Source organism: Saccharomyces cerevisiae, chromosome III (genome assembly GCF_000146045.2).
Source record: "Saccharomyces cerevisiae S288C chromosome III, complete sequence".
In the NCBI taxonomy this organism is placed as follows: domain Eukaryota; kingdom Fungi; phylum Ascomycota; class Saccharomycetes; order Saccharomycetales; family Saccharomycetaceae; genus Saccharomyces; species Saccharomyces cerevisiae.
In genome coordinates this window covers 68,492-94,470 of record NC_001135.5, presented here as the reverse complement: position 1 = coordinate 94,470, position 25,979 = coordinate 68,492, and the positions used below count along the sequence as shown (strand labels likewise).

General features: G+C 39.2%; 12 protein-coding genes and 2 non-coding genes across 14 annotated transcripts, besides 9 other annotated features; 6 read left to right on the top strand and 8 right to left on the bottom strand.

Annotated features, from left to right (window-relative positions):
• Nucleotides 1–200: 200 nt before the first annotated feature.
• Nucleotides 201–1,694, top strand: NFS1 (cysteine desulfurase; the record flags this gene model as incomplete). Its single annotated transcript, NM_001178664.1, has 1 exon — nucleotides 201–1,694. The coding sequence occupies one exon, from the start codon at nucleotides 201–203 to the stop codon at nucleotides 1,692–1,694; it is 1,494 nt and encodes a 497-aa protein (NP_009912.2).
• A 358-nt stretch (nucleotides 1,695–2,052) lies between these two features.
• Nucleotides 2,053–3,147, bottom strand: LEU2 (3-isopropylmalate dehydrogenase; the record flags this gene model as incomplete). The annotated part of the gene is made up of 1 exon (NM_001178665.1): nucleotides 2,053–3,147. The coding sequence occupies one exon, from the start codon at nucleotides 3,145–3,147 to the stop codon at nucleotides 2,053–2,055; it is 1,095 nt and encodes a 364-aa protein (NP_009911.2).
• A 351-nt stretch (nucleotides 3,148–3,498) lies between these two features.
• Nucleotides 3,499–3,612, bottom strand: SUP53. Its single transcript has 2 exons — nucleotides 3,575–3,612; nucleotides 3,499–3,542 (listed from the first exon to the last, which is right to left on the bottom strand). It is a non-coding gene; the product is annotated as a tRNA-Leu (tRNA).
• Nucleotides 3,613–3,701: 89 nt separating this feature from the next.
• Nucleotides 3,702–4,033: a long terminal repeat (Ty2 LTR).
• Nucleotides 3,702–9,660: a mobile genetic element (YCLWTy2-1; Ty2 element, LTR retrotransposon of the Copia (Pseudoviridae) group; contains co-transcribed genes TYA Gag and TYB Pol, encoding proteins involved in structure and function of virus-like particles, flanked by two direct repeats).
• Nucleotides 4,056–9,369, bottom strand: YCL019W (gag-pol fusion protein; the record flags this gene model as incomplete). The annotated part of the gene is given in 1 exon segment (NM_001178666.2): nucleotides 4,056–9,369. Coding segments are annotated over 1 exon segment (5,313 nt in total).
• On the bottom strand, nucleotides 8,053–9,369 carry YCL020W (gag protein; the record flags this gene model as incomplete). The annotated part of the gene is made up of 1 exon (NM_001178667.1): nucleotides 8,053–9,369. One exon carries the CDS (start codon nucleotides 9,367–9,369, stop codon nucleotides 8,053–8,055), a length of 1,317 nt encoding a protein of 438 aa, NP_009910.2.
• Nucleotides 9,329–9,660: a long terminal repeat (Ty2 LTR).
• Nucleotides 9,661–9,752: 92 nt separating this feature from the next.
• Nucleotides 9,753–9,841: a long terminal repeat (Ty1 LTR).
• Nucleotides 9,842–9,844: 3 nt separating this feature from the next.
• Nucleotides 9,845–10,176: a long terminal repeat (Ty1 LTR).
• Nucleotides 10,177–10,402: a long terminal repeat (Ty1 LTR).
• Nucleotides 10,403–10,473: 71 nt separating this feature from the next.
• On the bottom strand, nucleotides 10,474–10,851 carry YCL021W-A (uncharacterized protein; the record flags this gene model as incomplete). Its single annotated transcript, NM_001184450.1, has 1 exon — nucleotides 10,474–10,851. The coding sequence occupies one exon, from the start codon at nucleotides 10,849–10,851 to the stop codon at nucleotides 10,474–10,476; it is 378 nt and encodes a 125-aa protein (NP_065437.1).
• A 425-nt stretch (nucleotides 10,852–11,276) lies between these two features.
• Nucleotides 11,277–11,416: a long terminal repeat (Ty1 LTR).
• Nucleotides 11,417–11,434: 18 nt separating this feature from the next.
• Nucleotides 11,435–11,771: a long terminal repeat (Ty1 LTR).
• A 166-nt stretch (nucleotides 11,772–11,937) lies between these two features.
• On the top strand, nucleotides 11,938–12,009 carry YNCC0001C. Its single transcript has one exon. It is a non-coding gene; the product is annotated as a tRNA-Glu (tRNA).
• Nucleotides 12,010–12,195: 186 nt separating this feature from the next.
• On the bottom strand, nucleotides 12,196–15,309 carry KCC4 (serine/threonine protein kinase; the record flags this gene model as incomplete). The annotated part of the gene is made up of 1 exon (NM_001178670.1): nucleotides 12,196–15,309. The coding sequence occupies one exon, from the start codon at nucleotides 15,307–15,309 to the stop codon at nucleotides 12,196–12,198; it is 3,114 nt and encodes a 1,037-aa protein (NP_009907.2).
• Nucleotides 15,310–16,551: 1,242 nt separating this feature from the next.
• On the top strand, nucleotides 16,552–18,453 carry AGP1 (amino acid transporter AGP1; the record flags this gene model as incomplete). Its single annotated transcript, NM_001178671.1, has 1 exon — nucleotides 16,552–18,453. One exon carries the CDS (start codon nucleotides 16,552–16,554, stop codon nucleotides 18,451–18,453), a length of 1,902 nt encoding a protein of 633 aa, NP_009905.3.
• Nucleotides 18,454–19,185: 732 nt separating this feature from the next.
• Nucleotides 19,186–19,767, top strand: FRM2 (type II nitroreductase; the record flags this gene model as incomplete). The annotated part of the gene is made up of 1 exon (NM_001178713.1): nucleotides 19,186–19,767. The coding sequence occupies one exon, from the start codon at nucleotides 19,186–19,188 to the stop codon at nucleotides 19,765–19,767; it is 582 nt and encodes a 193-aa protein (NP_009904.2).
• Nucleotides 19,768–19,793: 26 nt separating this feature from the next.
• Nucleotides 19,794–20,013: an origin of replication (ARS306; Early-firing autonomously replicating sequence on Chromosome III).
• A 471-nt stretch (nucleotides 20,014–20,484) lies between these two features.
• On the top strand, nucleotides 20,485–21,066 carry HBN1 (putative nitroreductase; the record flags this gene model as incomplete). The annotated part of the gene is made up of 1 exon (NM_001184449.1): nucleotides 20,485–21,066. One exon carries the CDS (start codon nucleotides 20,485–20,487, stop codon nucleotides 21,064–21,066), a length of 582 nt encoding a protein of 193 aa, NP_065436.1.
• Nucleotides 21,067–21,129: 63 nt separating this feature from the next.
• FUS1 (Fus1p) lies at nucleotides 21,130–22,668 on the bottom strand (the record flags this gene model as incomplete). The annotated part of the gene is made up of 1 exon (NM_001178672.1): nucleotides 21,130–22,668. The coding sequence occupies one exon, from the start codon at nucleotides 22,666–22,668 to the stop codon at nucleotides 21,130–21,132; it is 1,539 nt and encodes a 512-aa protein (NP_009903.2).
• A 435-nt stretch (nucleotides 22,669–23,103) lies between these two features.
• RNQ1 (prion domain-containing protein RNQ1) lies at nucleotides 23,104–24,321 on the bottom strand (the record flags this gene model as incomplete). The annotated part of the gene is made up of 1 exon (NM_001178673.1): nucleotides 23,104–24,321. The coding sequence occupies one exon, from the start codon at nucleotides 24,319–24,321 to the stop codon at nucleotides 23,104–23,106; it is 1,218 nt and encodes a 405-aa protein (NP_009902.2).
• Nucleotides 24,322–24,549: 228 nt separating this feature from the next.
• Nucleotides 24,550–25,872, top strand: BIK1 (Bik1p; the record flags this gene model as incomplete). Its single annotated transcript, NM_001178674.1, has 1 exon — nucleotides 24,550–25,872. One exon carries the CDS (start codon nucleotides 24,550–24,552, stop codon nucleotides 25,870–25,872), a length of 1,323 nt encoding a protein of 440 aa, NP_009901.1.
• Between the last annotated feature and the right edge of the window lie 107 nt (nucleotides 25,873–25,979).

The following is a 25,979-nucleotide window of genomic DNA, read 5'->3' as shown; positions in this document are numbered from 1 at the left end:
AGTTGATAGTGACCTACCAATTTTAGATACGGTCGCTGACAAATAGTAAGGCCATCGCCCAGGGATATATGATGACTATCTAAGTAACTCACTCAGAGTAAAGACCGACAGAGTTCATTAGTGTGTTATATTTTCTATTTCAGATACATCATTTTCATTAAAATATATCGCATACACGAAGGAACTGCTACAACTGGAAGATGTTGAAATCAACTGCTACAAGATCGATAACAAGATTATCTCAAGTTTACAACGTTCCAGCGGCCACATATAGGGCTTGTTTGGTAAGCAGGAGATTCTATTCCCCTCCTGCAGCAGGCGTGAAGTTAGACGACAACTTCTCTCTGGAAACGCATACCGATATTCAGGCTGCTGCAAAGGCACAGGCTAGTGCCCGTGCGAGTGCATCCGGTACCACCCCAGATGCTGTAGTAGCTTCTGGTAGCACTGCAATGAGCCATGCTTATCAAGAAAACACAGGTTTTGGTACTCGTCCCATATATCTTGACATGCAAGCCACTACACCAACAGACCCTAGGGTTTTGGATACGATGTTGAAGTTTTATACGGGACTTTATGGTAATCCTCATTCCAACACTCACTCTTACGGTTGGGAAACAAATACTGCTGTGGAAAATGCTAGAGCTCACGTAGCAAAGATGATCAATGCCGACCCCAAGGAAATAATATTCACTTCGGGAGCGACCGAATCTAATAATATGGTTCTTAAGGGTGTCCCAAGATTTTATAAGAAGACTAAGAAACACATCATCACCACTAGAACGGAACACAAGTGTGTCTTGGAAGCCGCACGGGCCATGATGAAGGAGGGATTTGAAGTCACTTTCCTAAATGTGGACGATCAAGGTCTTATCGATTTGAAGGAATTGGAAGATGCCATTAGACCAGATACCTGTCTCGTCTCTGTGATGGCTGTCAATAATGAAATCGGTGTCATTCAACCTATTAAAGAAATTGGTGCAATTTGTAGAAAGAATAAGATCTACTTTCATACTGACGCCGCACAAGCCTATGGTAAGATTCACATTGATGTCAATGAAATGAACATTGATTTACTATCAATTTCTTCTCACAAGATTTACGGTCCAAAGGGAATAGGTGCCATCTATGTAAGAAGGAGACCAAGAGTTAGATTAGAACCTTTACTATCCGGTGGTGGCCAAGAGAGAGGATTGAGATCTGGTACTTTGGCCCCCCCATTGGTAGCGGGATTTGGTGAAGCTGCGAGATTGATGAAGAAAGAATTTGACAACGACCAAGCTCACATCAAAAGACTATCCGATAAATTAGTCAAAGGTCTATTATCCGCTGAACATACCACGTTGAACGGATCTCCAGATCATCGTTATCCAGGGTGTGTTAACGTTTCTTTCGCCTACGTGGAAGGAGAATCTTTATTGATGGCACTAAGGGATATCGCATTATCCTCGGGTTCAGCCTGTACATCTGCTTCCCTAGAACCTTCTTATGTTTTACATGCGCTGGGTAAGGATGATGCATTAGCCCATTCTTCCATCAGATTTGGTATTGGTAGATTTAGTACTGAAGAGGAGGTCGACTACGTCGTTAAGGCCGTTTCTGACAGAGTAAAATTCTTGAGGGAACTTTCACCATTATGGGAAATGGTTCAAGAAGGTATTGACTTAAACTCCATCAAATGGTCAGGTCATTGAGTGTTTTTTATTTGTTGTATTTTTTTTTTTTTAGAGAAAATCCTCCAATATATAAATTAGGAATCATAGTTTCATGATTTTCTGTTACACCTAACTTTTTGTGTGGTGCCCTCCTCCTTGTCAATATTAATGTTAAAGTGCAATTCTTTTTCCTTATCACGTTGAGCCATTAGTATCAATTTGCTTACCTGTATTCCTTTACATCCTCCTTTTTCTCCTTCTTGATAAATGTATGTAGATTGCGTATATAGTTTCGTCTACCCTATGAACATATTCCATTTTGTAATTTCGTGTCGTTTCTATTATGAATTTCATTTATAAAGTTTATGTACAAATATCATAAAAAAAGAGAATCTTTTTAAGCAAGGATTTTCTTAACTTCTTCGGCGACAGCATCACCGACTTCGGTGGTACTGTTGGAACCACCTAAATCACCAGTTCTGATACCTGCATCCAAAACCTTTTTAACTGCATCTTCAATGGCCTTACCTTCTTCAGGCAAGTTCAATGACAATTTCAACATCATTGCAGCAGACAAGATAGTGGCGATAGGGTTGACCTTATTCTTTGGCAAATCTGGAGCAGAACCGTGGCATGGTTCGTACAAACCAAATGCGGTGTTCTTGTCTGGCAAAGAGGCCAAGGACGCAGATGGCAACAAACCCAAGGAACCTGGGATAACGGAGGCTTCATCGGAGATGATATCACCAAACATGTTGCTGGTGATTATAATACCATTTAGGTGGGTTGGGTTCTTAACTAGGATCATGGCGGCAGAATCAATCAATTGATGTTGAACCTTCAATGTAGGGAATTCGTTCTTGATGGTTTCCTCCACAGTTTTTCTCCATAATCTTGAAGAGGCCAAAACATTAGCTTTATCCAAGGACCAAATAGGCAATGGTGGCTCATGTTGTAGGGCCATGAAAGCGGCCATTCTTGTGATTCTTTGCACTTCTGGAACGGTGTATTGTTCACTATCCCAAGCGACACCATCACCATCGTCTTCCTTTCTCTTACCAAAGTAAATACCTCCCACTAATTCTCTGACAACAACGAAGTCAGTACCTTTAGCAAATTGTGGCTTGATTGGAGATAAGTCTAAAAGAGAGTCGGATGCAAAGTTACATGGTCTTAAGTTGGCGTACAATTGAAGTTCTTTACGGATTTTTAGTAAACCTTGTTCAGGTCTAACACTACCGGTACCCCATTTAGGACCACCCACAGCACCTAACAAAACGGCATCAGCCTTCTTGGAGGCTTCCAGCGCCTCATCTGGAAGTGGAACACCTGTAGCATCGATAGCAGCACCACCAATTAAATGATTTTCGAAATCGAACTTGACATTGGAACGAACATCAGAAATAGCTTTAAGAACCTTAATGGCTTCGGCTGTGATTTCTTGACCAACGTGGTCACCTGGCAAAACGACGATCTTCTTAGGGGCAGACATTAGAATGGTATATCCTTGAAATATATATATATATATTGCTGAAATGTAAAAGGTAAGAAAAGTTAGAAAGTAAGACGATTGCTAACCACCTATTGGAAAAAACAATAGGTCCTTAAATAATATTGTCAACTTCAAGTATTGTGATGCAAGCATTTAGTCATGAACGCTTCTCTATTCTATATGAAAAGCCGGTTCCGGCGCTCTCACCTTTCCTTTTTCTCCCAATTTTTCAGTTGAAAAAGGTATATGCGTCAGGCGACCTCTGAAATTAACAAAAAATTTCCAGTCATCGAATTTGATTCTGTGCGATAGCGCCCCTGTGTGTTCTCGTTATGTTGAGGAAAAAAATAATGGTTGCTAAGAGATTCGAACTCTTGCATCTTACGATACCTGAGTATTCCCACAGTTAACTGCGGTCAAGATATTTCTTGAATCAGGCGCCTTAGACCGCTCGGCCAAACAACCAATTACTTGTTGAGAAATAGAGTATAATTATCCTATAAATATAACGTTTTTGAACACACATGAACAAGGAAGTACAGGACAATTGATTTTGAAGAGAATGTGGATTTTGATGTAATTGTTGGGATTCCATTTTTAATAAGGCAATAATATTAGGTATGTAGATATACTAGAAGTTCTCCTCGAGGATTTAGGAATCCATAAAAGGGAATCTGCAATTCTACACAATTCTATAAATATTATTATCATCATTTTATATGTTAATATTCATTGATCCTATTACATTATCAATCCTTGCGTTTCAGCTTCCACTAATTTAGATGACTATTTCTCATCATTTGCGTCATCTTCTAACACCGTATATGATAATATACTAGTAACGTAAATACTAGTTAGTAGATGATAGTTGATTTTTATTCCAACATACCACCCATAATGTAATAGATCTAATGAATCCATTTGTTAGTTAATAGTTTAAATGTTTTTATCGGAAGAGGTTTTGTCATCACATCAGCAATGTTCTTCTTGGTCTCGATGTAGTATACGTATAAATTATTACCTGATACTTCATCTCTAAGTCTCATTGCCTTTGTGCCAAAAAATCTGTTTCTAAATTTCTCTTCATTTGTAGACTTAATTATACTGATCGTTGATCTACTATCAGTAAGTAAGCCTTTAATAATTGGTTTCTTGTTAAGTTCTTGCACAAGGTGACTGAGGTTATTCAATAGCGGAATAGCTTCACTGACTGCGTGTATTTCTGCTTCTGTAGTTGAAGTGCATGTTAACGAAGCCTTTGTCGACTTTCCTCCAATCACTTTTCCGTTGAGTAGGAAAATGTTACCAATTTGTGACTTGTAATATGGTTGGTTACCATATGAAGCATCGCTTATTGCGACTAGTTTATTATCTGGCTTGGTAGGTTTGTTTTTGTGCCATATTAATTGTTTATCTCTAGTGTCCCACATGAATTGTATTAACTCATATGTCATGTCTAAAACTTGCCTAGAGGGGAATAGTATATGTTGAGCAAGTGTGTTGATGTAGTATAGTAAGTCAAATCTAAATTTATATCCAACATATGAAGCTAGACCAATCAACTTTTGCATTTCATGTACTTTCTCTTTGTATTCATCTTCATCTATTTCTAGTTCATCCTGGTCTATATAATGACCTGGTTGACCTGGAGCTCTAAGTTTCTTTCCTTTTGGGTTCAAAGGTACGTTTAGTTTGGGTAATTTTTCTGTCAAGGATTTTTCCATACCTAATTTCATGTACTTGCTTCTTTGATATTTGATCTCTAATCCAAGTATGTCGTACTGAATTTCGTTATCACTTTCACCCAGATTTATTATCTTTGTATCGTATTGTTTCTTGAGTGTTGTTATGATTTTCTTATTTGCATTTAAGTCTTTGCTGAATAATATCATATCATCAACGAATAAGCAAATTGTTACTTGACTATTCTTAAATACGCATGACCATCCGCGAACTTCTTGCATGTCGCAACAATTTATTAAATATGATTTAATGGTTTCATACCAGTTTGCACCACTTTGTTTCAAACCATAGAGTGATTTTCTCAAACGTAGTAATTTATCATTCAAACCTAAATGTGGTGGAGGTCTTATGTATAATTCTTCTTTGATATCAGCATATAAGTAAGCAGAGGATATGTCCAGCTGTGTGATATAATAGTCGTTGTCTAATGCGATTGACAGTGACGTCATCAGTGCATAGTGATGTACGGTATTGGATTGCATATCAGAATCATATGTATCGGGGTGTTGAATGTCGCCTCTTGCAACAAATCTAGCTTTGTGTGTACCATCACGTTTCTTGTTAAATATAAACATTGAGTTTATTACTTTTTTAGGATCTATGTCATTTCTATCATAATATTTGTTTGTATCCCAAGTGTTCATTTTCAATAGTTGGCTAATTTCTTTATGATAAGCTTCAACATATCTGTCTTTTTCTTTGTTGTCTTTATTATAAGTAATTGCTTCATCATATCTTAAGGTCGTTCGAACTGGTTTGATCGATTTCACTCCTTTTATTGCTGCAATTAAATTTATGCGTTTCTTCGATCTTGGTGGTTCCAGACTTCTCATATTCTTATTATTCCATGTGTCTCGGGATACCTCAATTTCAGTTTCATTATCTTCTAATGATCTTTTCTTACTTTTGGTAGTAGTCAGAACATTAGAATCATCCATACCACCCAAACTGGAATTAGTCTGACGAGAGTGTATGTGTGGAATATCTTTTGAAACATCAGAAGTGTCCGTAGGAGATTGATGGGTTAAGTCAGGAAGTGGGAGGTCGTCAAGAATAGAATCAGCCGTAACATTTTTTGAGGATTTGTCAGGCATTATATTAGGAGTCGCATGGTCAGAAGATCGATATTCTGGCGGATCCGTATCAATGGAGGGTGTATTATCACATACAGCCTTTGTTTCTATGGAGATGATGGGAGTAGTGGATTCACTGTTGGACGAACGGTCATCTATTGAGGGCGTACTATTTGTAGTCCTGTATTTGATATTTGTATCACTATTTCGTTGAATATATGGTTCCTCCGTACCACCCAAACGTGTAGTTTTGATGTTTTCAAGTCCATAATTAACTCTATCCTGTGAGGTCAAATCAATCATATCATTGGGACTACCAGGTCGCTTTTGGTTTCGTGCAGTGAAGGTAGACGAGTGTCTAGGTGAAGTAGTATCTGATTCAACGGTACCACCCATTTCGGTACTCTCTTTATTAATGATATGGGGTGTACGAGATCGTACAGGAGATGGAAGAATATTGTATTCAGATATGTCGGCATCAACTTCTTTTGGTGCACGTACTTTTTGGACTGGTTCCTTGTCTAATTGTAAAGGGTTTATTGATTGGGACGAGAAGTCGTTCACTAGAGGATCAGAGTTTATTTCAATCTCCGATTGATAGTCATGATCAGATTCTGTATTTTGATCATATGACTGCTCCGTTTCATTTTGTTCAATAAAAGATTGGTTATGGGCTGTTAAACGATTGAGATCATCATCAAAGGTGAGTGTATCATAATTGAATTGGTCCAATTTGGATTGCTTGTCTTGTAATATAACGTAATTGGTAGTATCTACTGTCTTTTTTAATGATGGAAGATAGATAATATAGCCATAAGAGTTTCGTGACGGATGTAAGGCGTAACCTGGAATGCCACGAGGATGTATTTTCGAGTCGGGATTATGGTTGTTAACTATAACCGGTTGACCGAAAGGTAGTATAGTAGTAATGTCCAGTCCAGCTAAACCTGCATGTTGTCTTGCGGATTTATCGTTTTTTGGTGAGACTAATGAATTTCTGATTATAGTAGAAAATTCGACTGCTGAGAACCATAGATGATTTGGTAGACCACTGCAATGAAGCAGTGTGCGACAATCGTTTAATAAAGTACGATTTAATCGTTCAGCGACACCGTGTGCTCTAGAATCTGCCGTGGTTGTATAGCATGCAGTAATACCTCTGTTCGTAAAGAACTTATGAAGAGTTTTGTTAGTGTACTCGGAGCCACGATCCATCTGGATAACTAGAACGCGAGCATTGAATTGGTTCTTAATAAATGCTAATATCGATGTAAAAACATTGAGGATAGATTCTTCACGACGGTCGTGTAATGGGTACACCCATTGGAATCTGGTTTTCTCATCTGTAAACGATATAAAGTAAGAAGGTGCACTTTTCGGTAAGTGATGTACAGGACCAAATATATCGGTATGCAAGTACTGAAAAGGCTCATATGATTCTTGGTACTTTAGTCGTGATCCTTTGACATGTCTATGTTTCGTGCTTTTGCCGATTAGACAGTCAGGACATTGATATGTGCTAGCGTTAGACCATTCAATATCCGATTCCTTCAAATATGTAACTGCATTCTTCTTAAGAGACTTCTGAATACTTCGGAAGTTAGCATGTCCAAGCATTCGATGTATTAACGGATATGGATATTTATTTACGCTTTTGCTTTTGTTGACGTTGTTTATTGTTAGCTTTGAAATGTGCGAAGGAATTAGGTATTTTTTAGATAACCAGTAAAAGTCTCCATGTTTGACTATGGGAGCTAGGACTGTACCATCCGATCTTTCTAAAGTGTTTCTGGTAAAGCAGGCAGTAATATTTTGATTAGCCAGCTCACTCAAACTTAATAGATCATAGGCTATGTTTGGTGTGTGTAGTGCTTTTATTGATGTTTTGGTGCCGTTCTGAAAGTTGAAGTGAAGATTACCAATGGCATTTATAGGAATGTCTTGTTTTTGAGCATCGACTATGTTTATTTCAGAATTGGGTGTTGCATGGTGTAAATAATGGGCTGATCTGACAAGCGTTTGCGAAGCTCCTGAATCAATAAGAAGGTGATCAGGTAGTTCGTCATTCGAGTCTATTGTGTGTGTTGGCTTAGATTCTTTCTGTTGCTGGCCTAAGACTAAGTTCGTTGTCATCGCTTAAGTATTGTGATGAAACGGTTGATTCATTAATGTGATCATTGTTCACCCTTGAGAATTTACTAGATGTAGCAATATTGTGAGCTTTTGCTGCTCTTGGTTTTGAACTATTTGTTCTCTGATAATTACGAGTTGTAACCTTTGTGTTAGTCGTGTTTGGAGATGTGCGAGAAACATTTTTGTATTCGCTGTGTTGTTTGTATTGGGACGGTTTATTTAGATTCATGATTTTATTTTCGTCATATATTAACTGAATTTCAGCGAATAATTGGGAAAGTTTCATGTTCGTTTTGGTACGATATTGATTACGTAGGTATTTGAAGTCACCGGATAGACCTTTAAGTATTAGTTGACAGGCCAATCTGTCGCTAACATTGATATTGTTTTCTTTTAGCCTCTGAATGATCGTACTGACTGTAATTTCAAATGTATCAGCAGATGTACTTCCGTCGTACTCAAGGTTGGCAAGAGCTATCCAATCCTTTAATTCTTGATTGTTAGTTTGCATTTTGGACACACTTTTACAAAGGACTGTAAGGATGTCAGCATAATTAATTTCTAAAATTTGTTTTACCCATGTTGGCAATAAATGAAATGGGGCAAATGCTTGGAAGGTATTGTATATATACGCATGTTCTTCATAAGTCATTTGTCTTTTGATTTCACCCTGGTCATTTGGAATGATGTCACCGAGATTAGAGTTCTTCAAAAATCTGATGTAAAATTTAACCCATGTAGAAAAGTTTTCTTCTGATGTTAAAGTGTGTGGTGGTAAGACGTTATTTCTCACCTTTGTCTCAGCTTGAGGTACTTCAGAGTGTTGATTCTGTGAATCGATTGGATCAGGTGAGGAAGTACTCAGTGGTGGGATATACTGTGGCAACGGATAGTGTGGGTCCGGTTGATAATACGCAGGTGACGTTTGATAATGTGAACACGTCATCATAGACGGTTGTTGGTAATGTGCCCAGTTAGAGGCCATAGCTTTGTTTGGGGTCATCATGCCGTGCTGTTGGTACTGTCCATTCTGTGGAGGTGGTACTGAAGCAGGTTGAGGAGAGACATGATGATGGTTCTCTGGAACAGCTGATGTCCCAGGTGTTGTCTCTTGTTGAGAATTAACCTTAGTGGAATCTCTATCAAATTCCGGTAAATTGGAAGCTGAAACGGCTAACGGATCTTGATTTGATGGGACTTCCTTAGAAGTAACCGAAGCATAGGCGCTACCATGAAGAGAACGTGGATTTTGATGTAATTGTTGGGATTCCATTTTTTATAAGGCAATAATATTAGGTATGTAGATATACTAGAAGTTCTCCTCGAGGATTTAGGAATCCATAAAAGGGAATCTGCAATTCTACACAATTCTATAAATATTATTATCATCATTTTATATGTTAATATTCATTGATCCTATTACATTATCAATCCTTGCGTTTCAGCTTCCACTAATTTAGATGACTATTTCTCATCATTTGCGTCATCTTCTAACACCGTATATGATAATATACTAGTAACGTAAATACTAGTTAGTAGATGATAGTTGATTTTTATTCCAACAGATTTATTTGAGAACATTCATGATTAGAGGTCAAGAGGGCTGTAATAATGAAGATTATACATGGATCTTTTTGAGGAACTGGCGGACAATTTGATAATTGTTAGAATTCCATTGTCGTTAGAAGCTATAATATTATGTATACAGACTATATTATAAATTCTCCTCGAGGATTTAGGAATCCATATGAAAAGAACGTGGATTTTGATGTAATTGTTGGGATTCCATTTTTTATAAGGCAATAATATTAGGTATGTAGATATACTAGAAGTTCTCCTCGAGGATTTAGGAATCCATAAAAGGGAATCTGCAATTCTATACAATTCTATAAATATTATTATCATCATTTTATATGTTAATATTCATTGATCCTATTACATTATCAATCCTTGCGTTTCAGCTTCCACTAATTTAGATGACTATTTCTCATCATTTGCGTCATCTTCTAACACCGTATATGATAATATACTAGTAACGTAAATACTAGTTAGTAGATGATAGTTGATTTTTATTCCAACACCATAAAAGGGAATCTGCAATTCTACACAATTCTATAAATATTATTATCATCATTTTATATGTTAATATTCATTGATCCTATTACATTATCAATCCTTGTGTTTCAGCTTCCACTAATTTAGATGACTATTTCTCATCATTTGCGTCATCTTCTAACACCGTATATGATAATATACTAGTAACGTAAATACTAGTTAGTAGATGATAGTTGATTTTTATTCCAACAATAATATATAGTAGTAACCTGAAAAATAGTCAATGCCCGTGGTTCATTTGCCAATAGAACAGTCGATGTGATCAATGTACACGAAAGTCAATATAAAATATCCAAATAGCCAATGGTGTCAGGACGGCTAAGGCAAATGCAACTTTGAAATACTTATTCGGTTTGCATCTTGGCAAGCCGGCCCAGATACTCTTTACCCGTTCAGTAAATAAGAAAACCCTTTGCTTGAGACTTAACGGTACGTATAAAGTACTCTGTCTGTATAATCTTTGCTTTGTCGGTGCCAGTCTGAAGGTGGTTTGCGATTCACTTTCGATGGGCAATTTGTGGGTATATTTTTCGCAAAGTAAATGAACAGAGTCACTTGAGTGGTTGGATTCCAAATCAAAAAAGGACATGTCAGACGTTATAACCGGACTGCGCAGTTCTTCGGCATCGGTTAGAACCATTTAAAAATATTAATTTCACGTACCTTGCTTTATTTTACTGTTCTTCTGGGTGCTTGAAAGGTATTTATGCCCTTAAATTCTTTCCATTTCACTTCTCAGGGATTCAAGGAAATCCCGAATAACTTTGACAAGTCAAATATTTGCCGTGAGTCGCATAATCGAATACCACATAGGGTTTTTGTGGTTCTCGAGCATGGAGGGAAACCGTCACGCATTCTTGGCATTTTTTCAAAGGGTCCAAAAAGTAAGGGCTAAAACAATAGCCGCCAAACTGTTCCTTTTCATTTCTGTGGGAAAGAGAGAAGCAAGAAAATTTCTTGGAGTGAATTCCAACTTGATAAATGGGAGAGCTATGTGAGTGTTGTCTGCACTATGCTAGGAGTTCCGATCGAGAATATGTGAATCCACAAAAGGGAATTGAGGTTATTATGTAGAAATGCTAATTCCATTTTGAGGATTCCTATATGCTCGAGGAGAACCTCTAGCATATTCTGTATACCTAATATTATTAGCCTTTATCAACAATGGAATCCCAACAACTATCTCAAAATTCACCCATTTCTCAAGTAACATGAATAGTACTTGAGAAATGGGTGAATGTTGAGATAATTGTTGGGATTCCATTGTTGATAAAGGCTATAATATTAGGTATACAGAATATACTAGAAGTTCTCCTCGAGGATATAGGAATCCTCAAAATGGAATCTATATTTCTACATACTAATATTACGATTATTCCTCATTCCGTTTTATATGTTTATATTCATTGATCCTATTACATTATCAATCCTTGCGTTTCAGCTTCCACTAATTTAGATGACTATTTCTCATCATTTGCGTCATCTTCTAACACCGTATATGATAATATACTAGTAATGTAAATACTAGTTAGTAGATGATAGTTGATTTCTATTCCAACAGTACTAAAGAGGAAATATTTTAGGGTTCCATTCCAACAATTTACGTGTTTTTTCAGAATAATTAATTTAAATTGCAGATTTTATTGGAACAGTTGAGTTGAGTTTTTATGATGTTTTTATACACCATTAGTTCATCTTTTTATTAAATAATTTTAATAATTTGTTATCCGATATAGTGTAACGGCTATCACATCACGCTTTCACCGTGGAGACCGGGGTTCGACTCCCCGTATCGGAGTTTTTTTTTTCTGCTATTACAATTAAAGATTTTTTCAACTATATCTGAGATTGTTGACCGGTCCAAATATTTAATAAATTACCATTTTATTTTTTTCAAAAAATAGTTACATATATACATTTATTAATTATATAACGGTGTTACATCGTATTGTCCATTTGGGGATCGATTATCCCTCCCTTTTTTTTATTTGTCCAAAACACCTTCTTTTTGTAAAATAATTTGGATTTCTGTAGCAAGCTTGGTCAGCGTTTTAGTAGATCCTGTTTTCTTATTGAATTTAATTAAACTTCTACCGTCTCCATTTGGTAAAACCATTATTTCAAAAAGCGTAGATCGTAAAAATAAAATACTGTCATTCACCAATTTTCCTGTTATGATCATATTAGTGATGTTAAACACCAGGTTTTTCAACCCGTATTGCTTCCAGCCTTCTAGTAGTTTATGTAGGCCCTCGTATAGTCTCTTTTCAGGTATTTTGGCATGTATTTCAAGTTCTAAGATTTTACCTTTTGAGAATTTTTTCAAGAGTACGCTGTTAGGTGGCTTTTTTACTGTAGTAGGGGCATTCACTGTGTCGTTATCTTTCTTGTCATTATCTTCCTTCAAGTCATCGTCTGACAGGGAAGCAGCGATTTTCTCACTCTCAGTCCCTTTTTCCGCCCCATCCTCTATGTTTTCTCCGACGCTGCTGTTATTACTTGTAAGGCTCGGTAAGGTTACCTTAGAAGGCTCTCTTTGGTATAGGCCCAACCCACTGGCGTTTTTTCCTTGGAAAGAACTCAAAGACGGAAGTTTCACTACCAGTGTGGGCTCTGCGCTTTTTGATATTGGAGATTGGTTTGGATTTTTATCCTTCATGTCGTATTCCTGTGATATGCCAACGCCTTGAGGAAAGTCGCTCAATATATTATCATTATTCACATTATCACCATCCTTACTATCATCCTCATCATATTGTATATTCCTTGAATCAGTGATACTCTCGGCTATTTCGGGATCTTCGCTCCTACTTTCGTTATCAGTGCTTCCTTGTGGAGGCAAATCAGGATCTTCCTTTATTAAAAATTCGTTTAAGTCTTTGATTGAATCCTTCGCATACAAAGATAAGACTGAGCGCCGATTATTAGCAGTAGTAAAGTGTTTTGATTTCCTCGTGAAATGTGGGACTTCCACATCGGATATCCTACGAGGTTCCATTCGATCATTATATATTAGTGGTGTGGTTGAAACTATGGGAGACTCTTCGATAGGTGCCAGTTCACTTTTCCCTGGCGATAGTCCCCCTCTAACATTTAGTAGCGATCCTAAAAATTTGGATCTGCGTATCGTTTCTATTATTTTCTTTTCAGTATCCTGCAGCAGAGCTGTTTTTTCTTTTAGGTTGTTAGGAAGTGTCTCAGTAACAGGCGTTAATCCGGGATCCAGTCTCGAAATAGGCCTAGTATATGACGAAAGTTGATAACGATTCGTTAGTAAGGTGTCTATATCTTGCAATAGTTCTTGTTGCGAAAATTCGTAATTTATCAACGGGGACGACACTTTGTCATTTATTTTTTTCAGCTCTTTCATTCCATCAGAAACTTCGGATCCAAACTCGTCCTCATTAATCTTCTGTGCATTCACTGATTGCCTTTTTGCTTCCTGAACTTTTCTTTGAAGTTCAGCCTTTTCTCTTTTCGCCAATTCAAATTTCTCAGGCTCAAATATTTCATCAATCAGTGTAGCGAAGTTGGAACTTGTTCTCTTTGCATCCTTTTCAATGTACTCCCAATCATCATCATCTATTAGGTTAGTAAAGTTTGATAATGATTTTGATGTTAGTGAGCTTCTTTTTGTATTAGGCATATAAGATAATCTTTTGCTTGACCGTTTTTTTGAGTTCCTCTTGTGAGGATTCGGGACACCACTTGGCGTTGCTTGGGTATTTGCAGACGCTACGTTAATATGTGTAATTCTTTTACTACTTCTCAAAGGTATTGGAGAACTATCGGTAGGATTCGAGGACAGTAAAAAGGACGATCTCTTCCTGCTAGAAGAGAATTCCCTGGAATGCCTCTTGGATGTACGTCTGCGTGGCGTAGATTGTATGCTTCGGTTGTTCAATAATAATGATGACGATGACGAAAGTGTGCTAGATCTTTTATTTTTTTTGGTTTTCTTTATCTTATTGCGGTTCTTCTTATTCGATCCCCTTACAGAGTCCAGTTTGAAACGGTATAGTAGCGCATATAGAATTTTTTCTTTGTTGGTTCCATTCTCTTTCAGTTTAGATACGATGTCATCGGCGTGTCTACCATGCCAAAGTACCACCAAGTTTTGTAGGATTGAATCATCGATAGAGGCGCTAGTATGGTTGTTCGAGTCAGCCAGTGGATATAGATAGGTATTTTCACGAGGTAAATCTTTGATACTTTTGGAATCCTTAATGGTTTGATATTTTTTTAGCAGTGGATGACTAAGGATGTCTCTGATTTTTATTCTTTGCCTGGGATCTACAACGAGAATCTTGCCGATTAAATCTTGTGCATCTCTGGAAATTTCGGTGTCATTGGGCATTTCAAACTGGCCCTTTTGGACTTTCAATAACAAATCCCTAACATTACCGTTTTCTTCATCGAAGGGTAGTCTACCCGTTAAAAGGGCAAAGAGGATTACACCGCAAGACCAAACGTCGCTGGCAAATCCTTCATAGGGCAGACCTGATACGATCTCAGGAGCGGCATAATGAGGAGACCCACAAGAAGTTTCTAGCAGGTCGGCGTCTGTCTGTAAAGCTGCCATACCAAAATCCGCAATTTTGATATTATAGAAACTATCGAGCAAAAGATTTTCTGGCTTTAAATCCCGATGTACTATTCCTAGCGCATGGCAGTATGAAATGCCTATAATTATCTGTCTGAAGCAATTGATGGCCTCACGCTCGGGCAAGGGACCGTGGTCCACAAGCAAGTTGAACAGTTCTCCCTTTTCGGCGTATTCCAGGATAAGGTACAGGTTATTGTTGGTTTCCCAAACGTCGTAAAGACTCAGAACGTTTGGGTGGCTCAAAAGTTTCATAATAACAATCTCACGCTCGATGTTGTATGGCAGCACTGAATCGTCGTTACTGTGGTTTCCGTTGTTGTTGAAAATGGACTTTGAGATTACTTTGACGGCTGTTCTATGGCCCGTGCGCTCATGTTGCGCAAGTTGGACCTTGCCGGTGCTACCAAAGCCCAGTGTTTCACCAAGCTTCCATGGGCCTATAGTACTCGATGGTTTAGCAGCAGAATGGGTCTCGGTATTCGCCACAGTCATACTGCAGTAGTTCTGGTAATTTACGTCAGCACTATTATCAAGCCTATACACGTTTATTGCACACTCTATTATGCTATTCTACGCTGTTGTATCCAAATTTACATCTTCTTTTTTAGTTTTCATGTAGTTTTCAAGAGAGCCCTTTTACTAAGACTGCGTTACGCGTTTTCTTGCACAGCACGCGAAAAAAAGAACGAGATGTTTTCCTTTTAAGGAAAACATATTAGCATAAATCGTCATTGCTGAAAGAGCGCCTTTACCTCAACCTACCATGGCAAACATAACAGAAAACATAAAAAAATTATCCTAGAGCCCAATGTTCCATGAAAAGAGCTGTGGCAAGGACAGAAACAAAAAAAAAATCAAGAACTCAACATTACCTATATAATTTTTGTTTTCTCCCATTTTCAAAGTCATTTGTTTTCCATTTTGCAAAGCAATTATTATATCAATAAGCCTTTTGATGACTTTACCTAGCACTCTTTCAAATAGAATCTTCTTACGAAGGTGTGCATTCTCCCTTTTATACCTCGGCGGCTTCACTCGGCGGCTAACCCCTTATTTCCTCATTTCCTCGGCGGCTAAAAAGGGACTTTGGAGAAATCTTGCATCCGTGCCTCCCACGGCATTTTTTTTTGGTTTCTTTTTTTCCTTGACCGGCATAATAGAAGAAAAAAAAAAGCGCGCCGTTCTTCAGTGCCGCTTGAGGGTGCCGTCTAAGCGGCACTGATCTGCTGCAAAAAGCTGCAACTTTGCCGTTGATGGCACTCCCAGTGGCACCATCGCACTAAATAACGGTCTCATCGAGTCATAGATAAGCAGGTTGCAGTATCCGGCCAACTTTCAACTCCCCCACGTCCAGCGGATTGCTGCTCCTTAGTAGTCCACAGTTCTTAAGTTGCGCTGCGAGGCTCTTTTTTTAGTGCCTTCTAGCCATTTCTTCCAGCTTGGCAGTGGTTATCTCTTTCACTGAACCGCAAATCAATCCTGATAAGACGGCTAAGATGCATAGGATAGGTCGGCTATACGTGTGTCTTGCGCTATCTTCCCCTCGTCCGCTAACAAGACTCATATCCTTCGTGATTAGTTTCTTTTTGTTATTTTCCTCGTAATACTCATTTGTTTTACATACATATATAAGTGCTTTGTCTTTGATGGTCTGCCCACAACAATGTAGAACAAGTTTATTATGTAATCTTTATAGAAGAAGCACGCTAATATAGACAAAGATAGCTTCGCACAATGTCGTCGTCGAAGTCTCTATACGAACTGAAAGACTTGAAAAATAGCTCCACAGAAATACATGCCACGGGGCAGGATAATGAAATTGAATATTTCGAAACAGGCTCCAATGACCGTCCATCCTCACAACCTCATTTAGGTTACGAACAGCATAACACTTCTGCCGTGCGTAGGTTTTTCGACTCCTTTAAAAGAGCGGATCAGGGTCCACAGGATGAAGTAGAAGCAACACAAATGAACGATCTTACGTCGGCTATCTCACCTTCTTCTAGACAGGCTCAAGAACTAGAAAAAAATGAAAGTTCGGACAACATAGGCGCTAATACAGGTCATAAGTCGGACTCGCTGAAGAAAACCATTCAGCCTAGACATGTTCTGATGATTGCGTTGGGTACGGGTATCGGTACTGGGTTATTGGTCGGTAACGGTACCGCGTTGGTTCATGCGGGTCCAGCTGGACTACTTATTGGTTACGCTATTATGGGTTCTATCTTGTACTGTATTATTCAAGCATGTGGTGAAATGGCGCTAGTGTATAGTAACTTGACTGGTGGCTACAATGCATACCCCAGTTTCCTTGTGGATGATGGTTTTGGGTTTGCAGTCGCTTGGGTTTATTGTTTGCAATGGCTGTGTGTGTGTCCTCTGGAATTGGTGACCGCATCCATGACTATCAAATATTGGACGACATCTGTGAACCCGGATGTGTTCGTCATTATTTTCTATGTTTTGGTGATTACTATTAATATTTTCGGTGCTCGTGGTTATGCAGAAGCTGAGTTCTTCTTCAACTGTTGCAAAATTTTGATGATGACTGGGTTCTTCATTCTTGGTATTATCATCGATGTTGGTGGCGCTGGTAATGATGGTTTTATTGGTGGTAAATACTGGCACGATCCGGGCGCTTTCAATGGTAAACATGCCATTGACAGATTTAAAGGTGTTGCTGCAACATTAGTGACTGCTGCTTTTGCCTTTGGTGGTTCAGAGTTTATTGCCATCACCACTGCAGAACAATCTAATCCAAGAAAGGCCATTCCAGGTGCGGCCAAACAAATGATCTACAGAATCTTATTCCTATTCTTGGCTACCATTATTCTACTGGGTTTCTTGGTGCCATACAATTCCGATCAATTATTGGGTTCTACCGGTGGTGGTACTAAAGCCTCGCCATATGTCATTGCTGTTGCATCCCACGGTGTCCGTGTCGTCCCACACTTCATTAACGCCGTTATTCTACTTTCCGTGCTGTCCATGGCTAACTCCTCCTTCTACTCCAGTGCTCGTTTATTTTTAACTCTATCCGAGCAAGGTTACGCTCCTAAGGTTTTCTCCTACATCGACAGAGCCGGTAGACCATTGATTGCCATGGGTGTTTCTGCATTGTTTGCCGTTATTGCCTTCTGTGCTGCATCTCCCAAGGAAGAACAAGTTTTCACTTGGTTATTGGCCATTTCTGGTTTGTCTCAGCTTTTCACATGGACTGCCATTTGTTTATCCCATCTTAGATTTAGAAGAGCCATGAAAGTCCAAGGGAGATCTCTTGGAGAATTGGGTTTCAAATCTCAAACTGGTGTTTGGGGATCTGCCTACGCTTGCATTATGATGATTTTAATTCTTATTGCCCAATTTTGGGTCGCTATCGCCCCCATTGGTGAAGGTAAGCTGGATGCACAAGCCTTTTTCGAAAACTACTTGGCTATGCCAATCTTGATTGCACTTTATGTCGGCTACAAGGTCTGGCACAAGGATTGGAAACTGTTCATCAGGGCAGACAAGATCGACCTAGATTCTCATAGACAAATCTTTGATGAAGAATTAATCAAGCAAGAAGACGAAGAATATAGGGAACGTTTGAGGAACGGACCTTATTGGAAAAGGGTCGTTGCCTTCTGGTGTTAAAAAAAAAAGCATTTACTTCTTTTATATTTATTCATTTTTGTACTTCTGTTTTGTAGTAATAGCATACGTGTAATGATAGACGATTTTCATTTTAATTCTAGTCCTTTATGAGCGAAGAAAAAAAATAAAAAGCACTAACGATTGCGTGATGGAAGTGGAGAGGAAAATATAAGTGAAATAATATGAAGTGAGAGAAAAATGATTTCCTTTTGTTCTTAATGCAACAGAAGAGGTTTGATTTCATCCGCATATGCAATTTTGCCTTAGTAGGGGTGCAACCGTTTTCGTCGTGCATCAGGAACGATCTTCTTGCCTTTTTTAAAAATCTACGTTAAGAATTTTTAATTTTGTTAAGGTGTAATTAGCATTAGAATGACTGAAGCATTCAGTTTAACCAACTTGTTCTGCGATATTTTTACTTCTGAAATAACAATGTCTGCGAGTGTTACTTGATTATTAATCAATATTTGTCAATGCTCTTCCGAATAATTTTTCAATTTGTCAGCTTTGCTCTGCGCTTTTCCTTACTGCGACAATAAATGGCAAAGGAAAAAAAAATACAGTGTCATTTGCAGATATGACACACTTTAACACCTGAGTGGGTCATCACTACTTTGTGTTTGTCTCCACCCATGTTGTGATCGAAGAGAGATATAAAGGTTGATCATTTTTGGTTTTTTAAAGCTATATACACCATCAAAATCAAGAACACCAGACCTCCAAGCCAAAGAAATGTCCCCAACTGGAAACTACTTAAACGCTATTACAAACCGTCGTACCATCTACAATTTGAAGCCCGAATTACCACAAGGTGTCGGTTTGGATGATGTAAAGAGAACTGTACACGTTATTCTCAAGAATACGCCAACAGCTTTTAACTCACAAGTGAATCGCGCTGTCATTATCGTTGGTGATACACACAAAAGGATATGGGATGCTGTTGCGAGCGCAATGCCAACTGCTGAAGCCAAGAAGAGACCAGAGTCTTGCAGAGATGAGGCTTACGGTTCAGTCATTTTCTTCACTGATGAAGGACCAACTGAAAAACTGCAAAGAGATTTTCCAGCCTTGGCAGCCGCTTTCCCAACATGCGCCGCTCATACGACCGGTGCTGTGCAAATTCAGTCTTGGACTGCCCTCGAACTATTGGGATTGGGGGCTAATTTGCAACACTATAATGACTACGTCAAATCTGCTTTGCCTCAAGATGTTCCTATTGCGTGGACTGTACAATCTCAATTGGTCTTTGGTGTTCCAACTGCCTTGCCAGAAGAAAAGACTTTTATCAATAACGTAATCAACGTTTATCACTGAACAGGAAATTCGCATATGAGGAGATCTTAATTTATCTCATGAAGTAATGATACCTCAGCGATGTGCTCGCTCGTTAGTATGCTTCATAAATTCATTATTATTTTTTTTTGGAAGTGTTTTTCGACAAAAGTTGCATTTTTACGAAGGATATGTAAACTCAAGAAGTACTAAATAAATATAAATACAATTCGAAAATTTGAAAAAAGTAGGAGACAACACTTTCCTTCCTCACGAAGAAGTTAAGCTTGGGTTTGTGACTTACTAACGTCAACGTACAATCGCGTTACAAACAAGATGCTTGCATTCTTACCTTACATTACAAGGACTTAGACGAAGAAAAAGTTCAGAAACACTGCTTACACTATTCACCAGACCCGCTCCTTCTCCTAACATCAATAACGAACAGCACTATTGATGTAAGAACGTCTTAGCTTAGTAATAAAGCTCTACCTTGTTATCGTACAATAATCCAGTATACCGCTTTTACTAATGATTATTCGAGAAAAATCGGACTGTGGCGTTTTACGTGAAAATTACGTAAAGAAAAAGATCCTGGGGTGCCTCGAGCTTTTCGGGCTAGGGTCTTGGCATTTGCACCTTGTCCAAACTACAGTATATAAGGACACCATACTGAAGGAACTGACTACATAATTTGTACTTTTTTCGTAGACTGAAGTATCCTATATCAACATATATACAAAAAAACAATCCAATATCATGTCTGCTGTTGCAACTTATTTGAAAACTTTAACTGCTCGTCGTACTATTTACGCTTTGAAACCGGAGTTACCTGGTGAAATTACTATCAACGACATCCAATCCGTCGTCCAAACCATCATTAAAGAAACACCCACCGCTTTCAACTCCCAGCCAAATCGCGCTGTTATCTTGACTGGTGAAACTCACAAAAAAGTTTGGGACGAAGTGACTAAGGCTATAGAAAGCCCTGCCGGTCAAAAGAGGCCTGCTTCAGCAAGGGATGAGGCCTTTGGTTCTGTAATCTTCTTCACCGACGACAAGGTAACTGAAAAGCTAAAGGCTGACTTCCCAGCGTACGCAGCTGCATTCCCTAGTTTCGCGGACCATACCTCTGGTGCCGCTCAAATCAACTCGTGGGTTGCCTTGGAGGCAATGGGCCTGGGTGGTCACCTACAACACTACAATGGTTACATAAAAGCTGCTTTGCCAAGCAAAATCCCTGAGTCTTGGACCGTACAAGCTCAATTAGTCTTCGGTACCCCAGCCGCACCTCCAGGTGAAAAGACCTACATCAAAAACGATGTTGAAATCTTCAATTAAGGAACAGTATATAAGTACAGAATTATAGGTATAGATTAAATGCGAACGTCAATATTATTTTCATCAGTCGTATTCTTGGAGACAGTCACCAGGCACAATGCCTCTATCTTCATTGAGGTATCTTTTATCGTCAACACTGACGTGAATAGAACCCTTTTGTGTATTACACTTTTCTACCAGACACCATCCATCGGTATGAGTGGCCAGAATTTTAACTTTTTCACCCAGCGAGATTCTTATTTCGTCTGTCAATCTAGGCTCGTAATCCTGAATAACTGTATATGTCTTCCCTAATTGGACGCTAGCCTCCCCATTATATTTGGAGTTTGGAGTAAGCGGCAATGGTTTAGAACGTGACAAATGTTGTAAATGCTGATACATTTTACTTTGTCTTCTTTTTTTCCTTTTCTTTAGTGGTTTTGATGGGGTGGGTATTATCAACTCGTGTTTCTCAGTGCTTTTATTGCAGTCATGATGATCATTGAAGTTGGTTTCCAAAGTTTGTTGTGCAGTAGTACCGTATATCACTGAATGGGGTCTTGCCGTGATTAGATCGATGTTATTGTTGCGATAAGATGTGATTTGTGAATCTGGCGTGGTATTACCCAAGTTATTCACACTGTCATTTGCATCCAGAGGCGTGTTATTATACTCCAAGATGGGCGATCGTTCGTCAGGCATTATATCTGACTCATTGAAGTAACCCTTACTTATCCGGGAGAGCATTTTCATTTGCTTCAGTTGTGGAGCCCCAGTTGGGGTCTTTAAAGAGGTCTTTGATAAGCCATAATCCTTAAAGTATGTAGAACCCCTCAAGAACCATCGAGATAGTGGAGATTCGTAACTCCATTTCTCACTCGTTTTTAACGCAGTTTTCTTTGAGGACACCGTTTTTTGAGAAGGTAAATCATTATACGAGGGCATGCTGGATTCAATATGGACAATATTCGGTGGTTTAGTATACAGGAATGCATCCACAACTTTCTCTTCCTCCATTTCGTTCACTTTGGGGTCTAACGAAATGTTTTTACCAGACCAAGCATATGGGTTCTTCACCGTTTTCTTAGGTGTCAGTATATGCTGCGGTATTATGGGTTTGGAAATTTTGTACTGTATTTTTGAAGACATGTTATCACCCGAGGTCCACTGGGTGTCGTTATACTTCTCAATATCACGATTAGAATATGAATTCTGATCCTCACACTTACTCTGCCAAAATAACCGTGAGAACCAATTAGTGCGGCGACAATATTCCTCTTCCCTTGGAATCGTAGCTGACATGGGTGGATTTGAAATGGACACCGAATTCCTTTTAAGGTAGAAATAACACAAAAGGATAAGTAATCCGAAACAGAATATTCCGATGGGAAGTCCGATTGAAAGCCCAATTGTGCTTGCTGAAGATGATTTTGGCTGAGCCGCCACATTAGAAAAGAGTAGATTAGACGGTGTAGAGCGTATTGATGTCGCTATTGTCGTTACTGTTGTTACACTCGTCGAGGAACTAGCTTGCGAAGATATGTAATTTGATGCTAAGGTAGTAGACATTGCGGCGACTGTCGTCAGCACAGTTGTTGTCGTCTGCATTATTGTTGCTACCATTTTGATTTTCAGAAACTTGATGGCTTATATCCTGCTCTTAAAGGAAAAAAGATAAAGGATGTCGTATCCAAATATTTTAAGAGCAACACATACCTTACAAAGCCACTCTTACATTGTCATTTAAATAAAACCAATCCCGAGAATTACGTTATTTGTTTCAAATTACAGACGTTTCATGTTTGTTTCATCATCGCACCAAAATGAGACAGCGCGAAAAGTGACAGTGCAATTATGCCATTCAATACGTCAAAAAGGGCATCCTGCAGAGATACAACTCTGTTTTGAAAGGGTCCACATGGTAAATATGGAAGCAAAAGAAGGATTGAGGCATCACTGACAACAAAATTGTCTTGCAGCCCAATTAATAAAAAAAAATAAAGTTATATATATAAACAAATACGTAAACAAAGGATAGAAGGCGAACTGAATCATCGTTCAGTAGCGGTTCTGGTTGCCGTTATTGTTCTGTTGAGAAAAGTTGCCAGAAAAATTGAAGGATTCGTGCTGTCCATTGGAGTTCTGGTTTCCGCCGTATTGCGGTCTTCCGTACTCATTGGATTGCTGTTGACCATTCTGTTGCGGTCTACCATACTCATTAGCCTGTTGCTGGCCCCCATAACTCGAATTTGAATTGGAGTTATTGCCCAGGTAGGAACTTGCCATGGAAGCCAAAGCTGAGAATGAACTGGAGTGGCCTTGTTGCTGCTGCTGACCCTGTTGTTGATGCTGATAGTTTTGGCCTTGTTGCTGGTATTGCTGCTGGTTGTTTTGGCCTTGTTGATTGTATTGCTGTTGGTTGGATTGAGTTTGTCCACCACCTAAGTAAGATTGAGCCATGGAGGCCAATGAGGAAAAAGCACCACCAGATTGTCCCTGTTGTTGTTGGTAACCACCGTTGCCACCTTGGTACTGTTGATTATTGTAACCTTGACTATTTTGGTTACCGTTTTGATAGGATTGGTTATAGCCCTGTTGACTATTGTTGGAGTTCTGATTATTATTGGAATGCATAAAAGAGCTTGCCATAGAAGCCAGTGCTCCAAAGGAGGAACCACCGGAGCTTTGATTTTGACCTTGCTGATTATTGTTGTTGGAATTCATGAAAGATGAAGCCAAAGACGCCAAAGCAGTAAAAGAACCTTGACCTTGACCTTGTCCTTGACCTTGACCTTGACCTTGACCTTGTCCCTGACCTTGGGAATTGTTACCTGACTTAAAGAATTGAGAAGCCAAGGCAGCCAGGCCGGAAGCACCCATACTTTGGCTCCCGCCGCCAGAACCACTTAGCATTGACATGACAGTCCCTACGTCAAACCCTCTGTTAGAAGAACCTTTATTTGATGAGTGTGTCATCACTGTGGCTAACAAAGCTAGTTTTCCTAGTTGCGTTTGGGAAGAACCCTTAGAGTCTGCCATTAAAGTGTTCATAAAAGATGAACCACCACCAGCAGCACGATCTTGCGAGGCGTCACTACCACCACTACGGTTGTCCATGACGTATCCTGCGATTTTTTGAATTAATGATTCAATAGTTGACATTTGCTCGTCATTGGGGTTCGACTGAGCTGCGGATGTCAACTTCGCAACAGCTTCTGCATGGTTTCCTTGAGAAAAATGAGACTCAGCCTCTGAGATTAACTTATCCGTATCCATTTCAGATCTTTGCTATACGTTTGTATCGCTATATGTACGTTCTTTTAATGAACTTTCTCCTTTCTTTATCGTGTAGCTTGCTTGGGTATCTTTTAATGAGTTGCGGACAGTGAGATTTTTCAGAAGGGCAATTGGCCAAGACACCAAAAACGTTTGGACGAGACAGGCATCAAAGGACAAGGTAAAAGGCGTTGAGCTGTGGCTGGCTGTGTATGCGTTTGAAATACCATGGATAGATATCAAAGAAAGATAGGATGTTTCATACAAATCCCAAATTTGGGGCGCGGACAACTGAAATACGTGGGTCCAGTGGACACGAAAGCTGGAATGTTTGCTGGTGTAGACTTACTTGCCAACATTGGTAAGAACGATGGATCATTCATGGGGAAGAAGTATTTTCAAACGGAGTATCCTCAAAGTGGACTATTTATTCAGTTGCAAAAAGTCGCATCATTGATCGAGAAGGCATCGATATCGCAAACCTCGAGAAGAACGACAATGGAACCGCTATCAATACCCAAAAACAGATCTATTGTGAGGCTCACTAACCAGTTCTCTCCCATGGATGATCCTAAATCCCCCACACCCATGAGAAGTTTCCGGATCACCAGTCGGCACAGCGGTAATCAACAGTCGATGGACCAGGAGGCATCGGATCACCATCAACAGCAAGAATTTGGTTACGATAACAGAGAAGACAGAATGGAGGTCGACTCTATCCTGTCATCAGACAGAAAGGCTAATCACAACACCACCAGCGATTGGAAACCGGACAATGGCCACATGAATGACCTCAATAGCAGCGAAGTTACAATTGAATTACGAGAAGCCCAATTGACCATCGAAAAGCTACAAAGGAAACAACTACACTACAAAAGGCTACTCGATGACCAAAGAATGGTCCTCGAAGAAGTGCAACCGACTTTTGATAGGTATGAAGCCACAATACAAGAAAGAGAGAAAGAGATAGACCATCTCAAGCAACAATTGGAGCTCGAACGCAGACAGCAAGCCAAACAAAAGCAGTTTTTTGACGCTGAGAATGAACAGCTACTTGCTGTCGTAAGCCAACTACACGAAGAGATCAAAGAAAACGAAGAGAGAAATCTTTCTCATAATCAACCCACTGGTGCCAACGAAGATGTCGAACTCCTGAAAAAACAGCTGGAACAATTACGCAACATAGAAGACCAATTTGAGTTACACAAGACAAAGTGGGCTAAAGAACGCGAACAATTGAAAATGCATAACGATTCGCTCAGTAAAGAATACCAAAATTTGAGCAAGGAACTATTTTTGACAAAACCACAAGATTCCTCATCGGAAGAGGTGGCATCCTTAACGAAAAAACTTGAAGAGGCTAATGAAAAAATCAAACAGTTGGAACAGGCTCAAGCACAAACAGCCGTGGAATCGTTGCCAATTTTCGACCCCCCTGCACCAGTCGATACCACGGCAGGAAGACAACAGTGGTGTGAGCATTGCGATACGATGGGTCATAATACAGCAGAATGCCCCCATCACAATCCTGACAACCAGCAGTTCTTCTAGGCAGTCGAACTGACTCTAATAGTGACTCCGGTAAATTAGTTAATTAATTGCTAAACCCATGCACAGTGACTCACGTTTTTTTATCAGTCATTCGATATAGAAGGTAA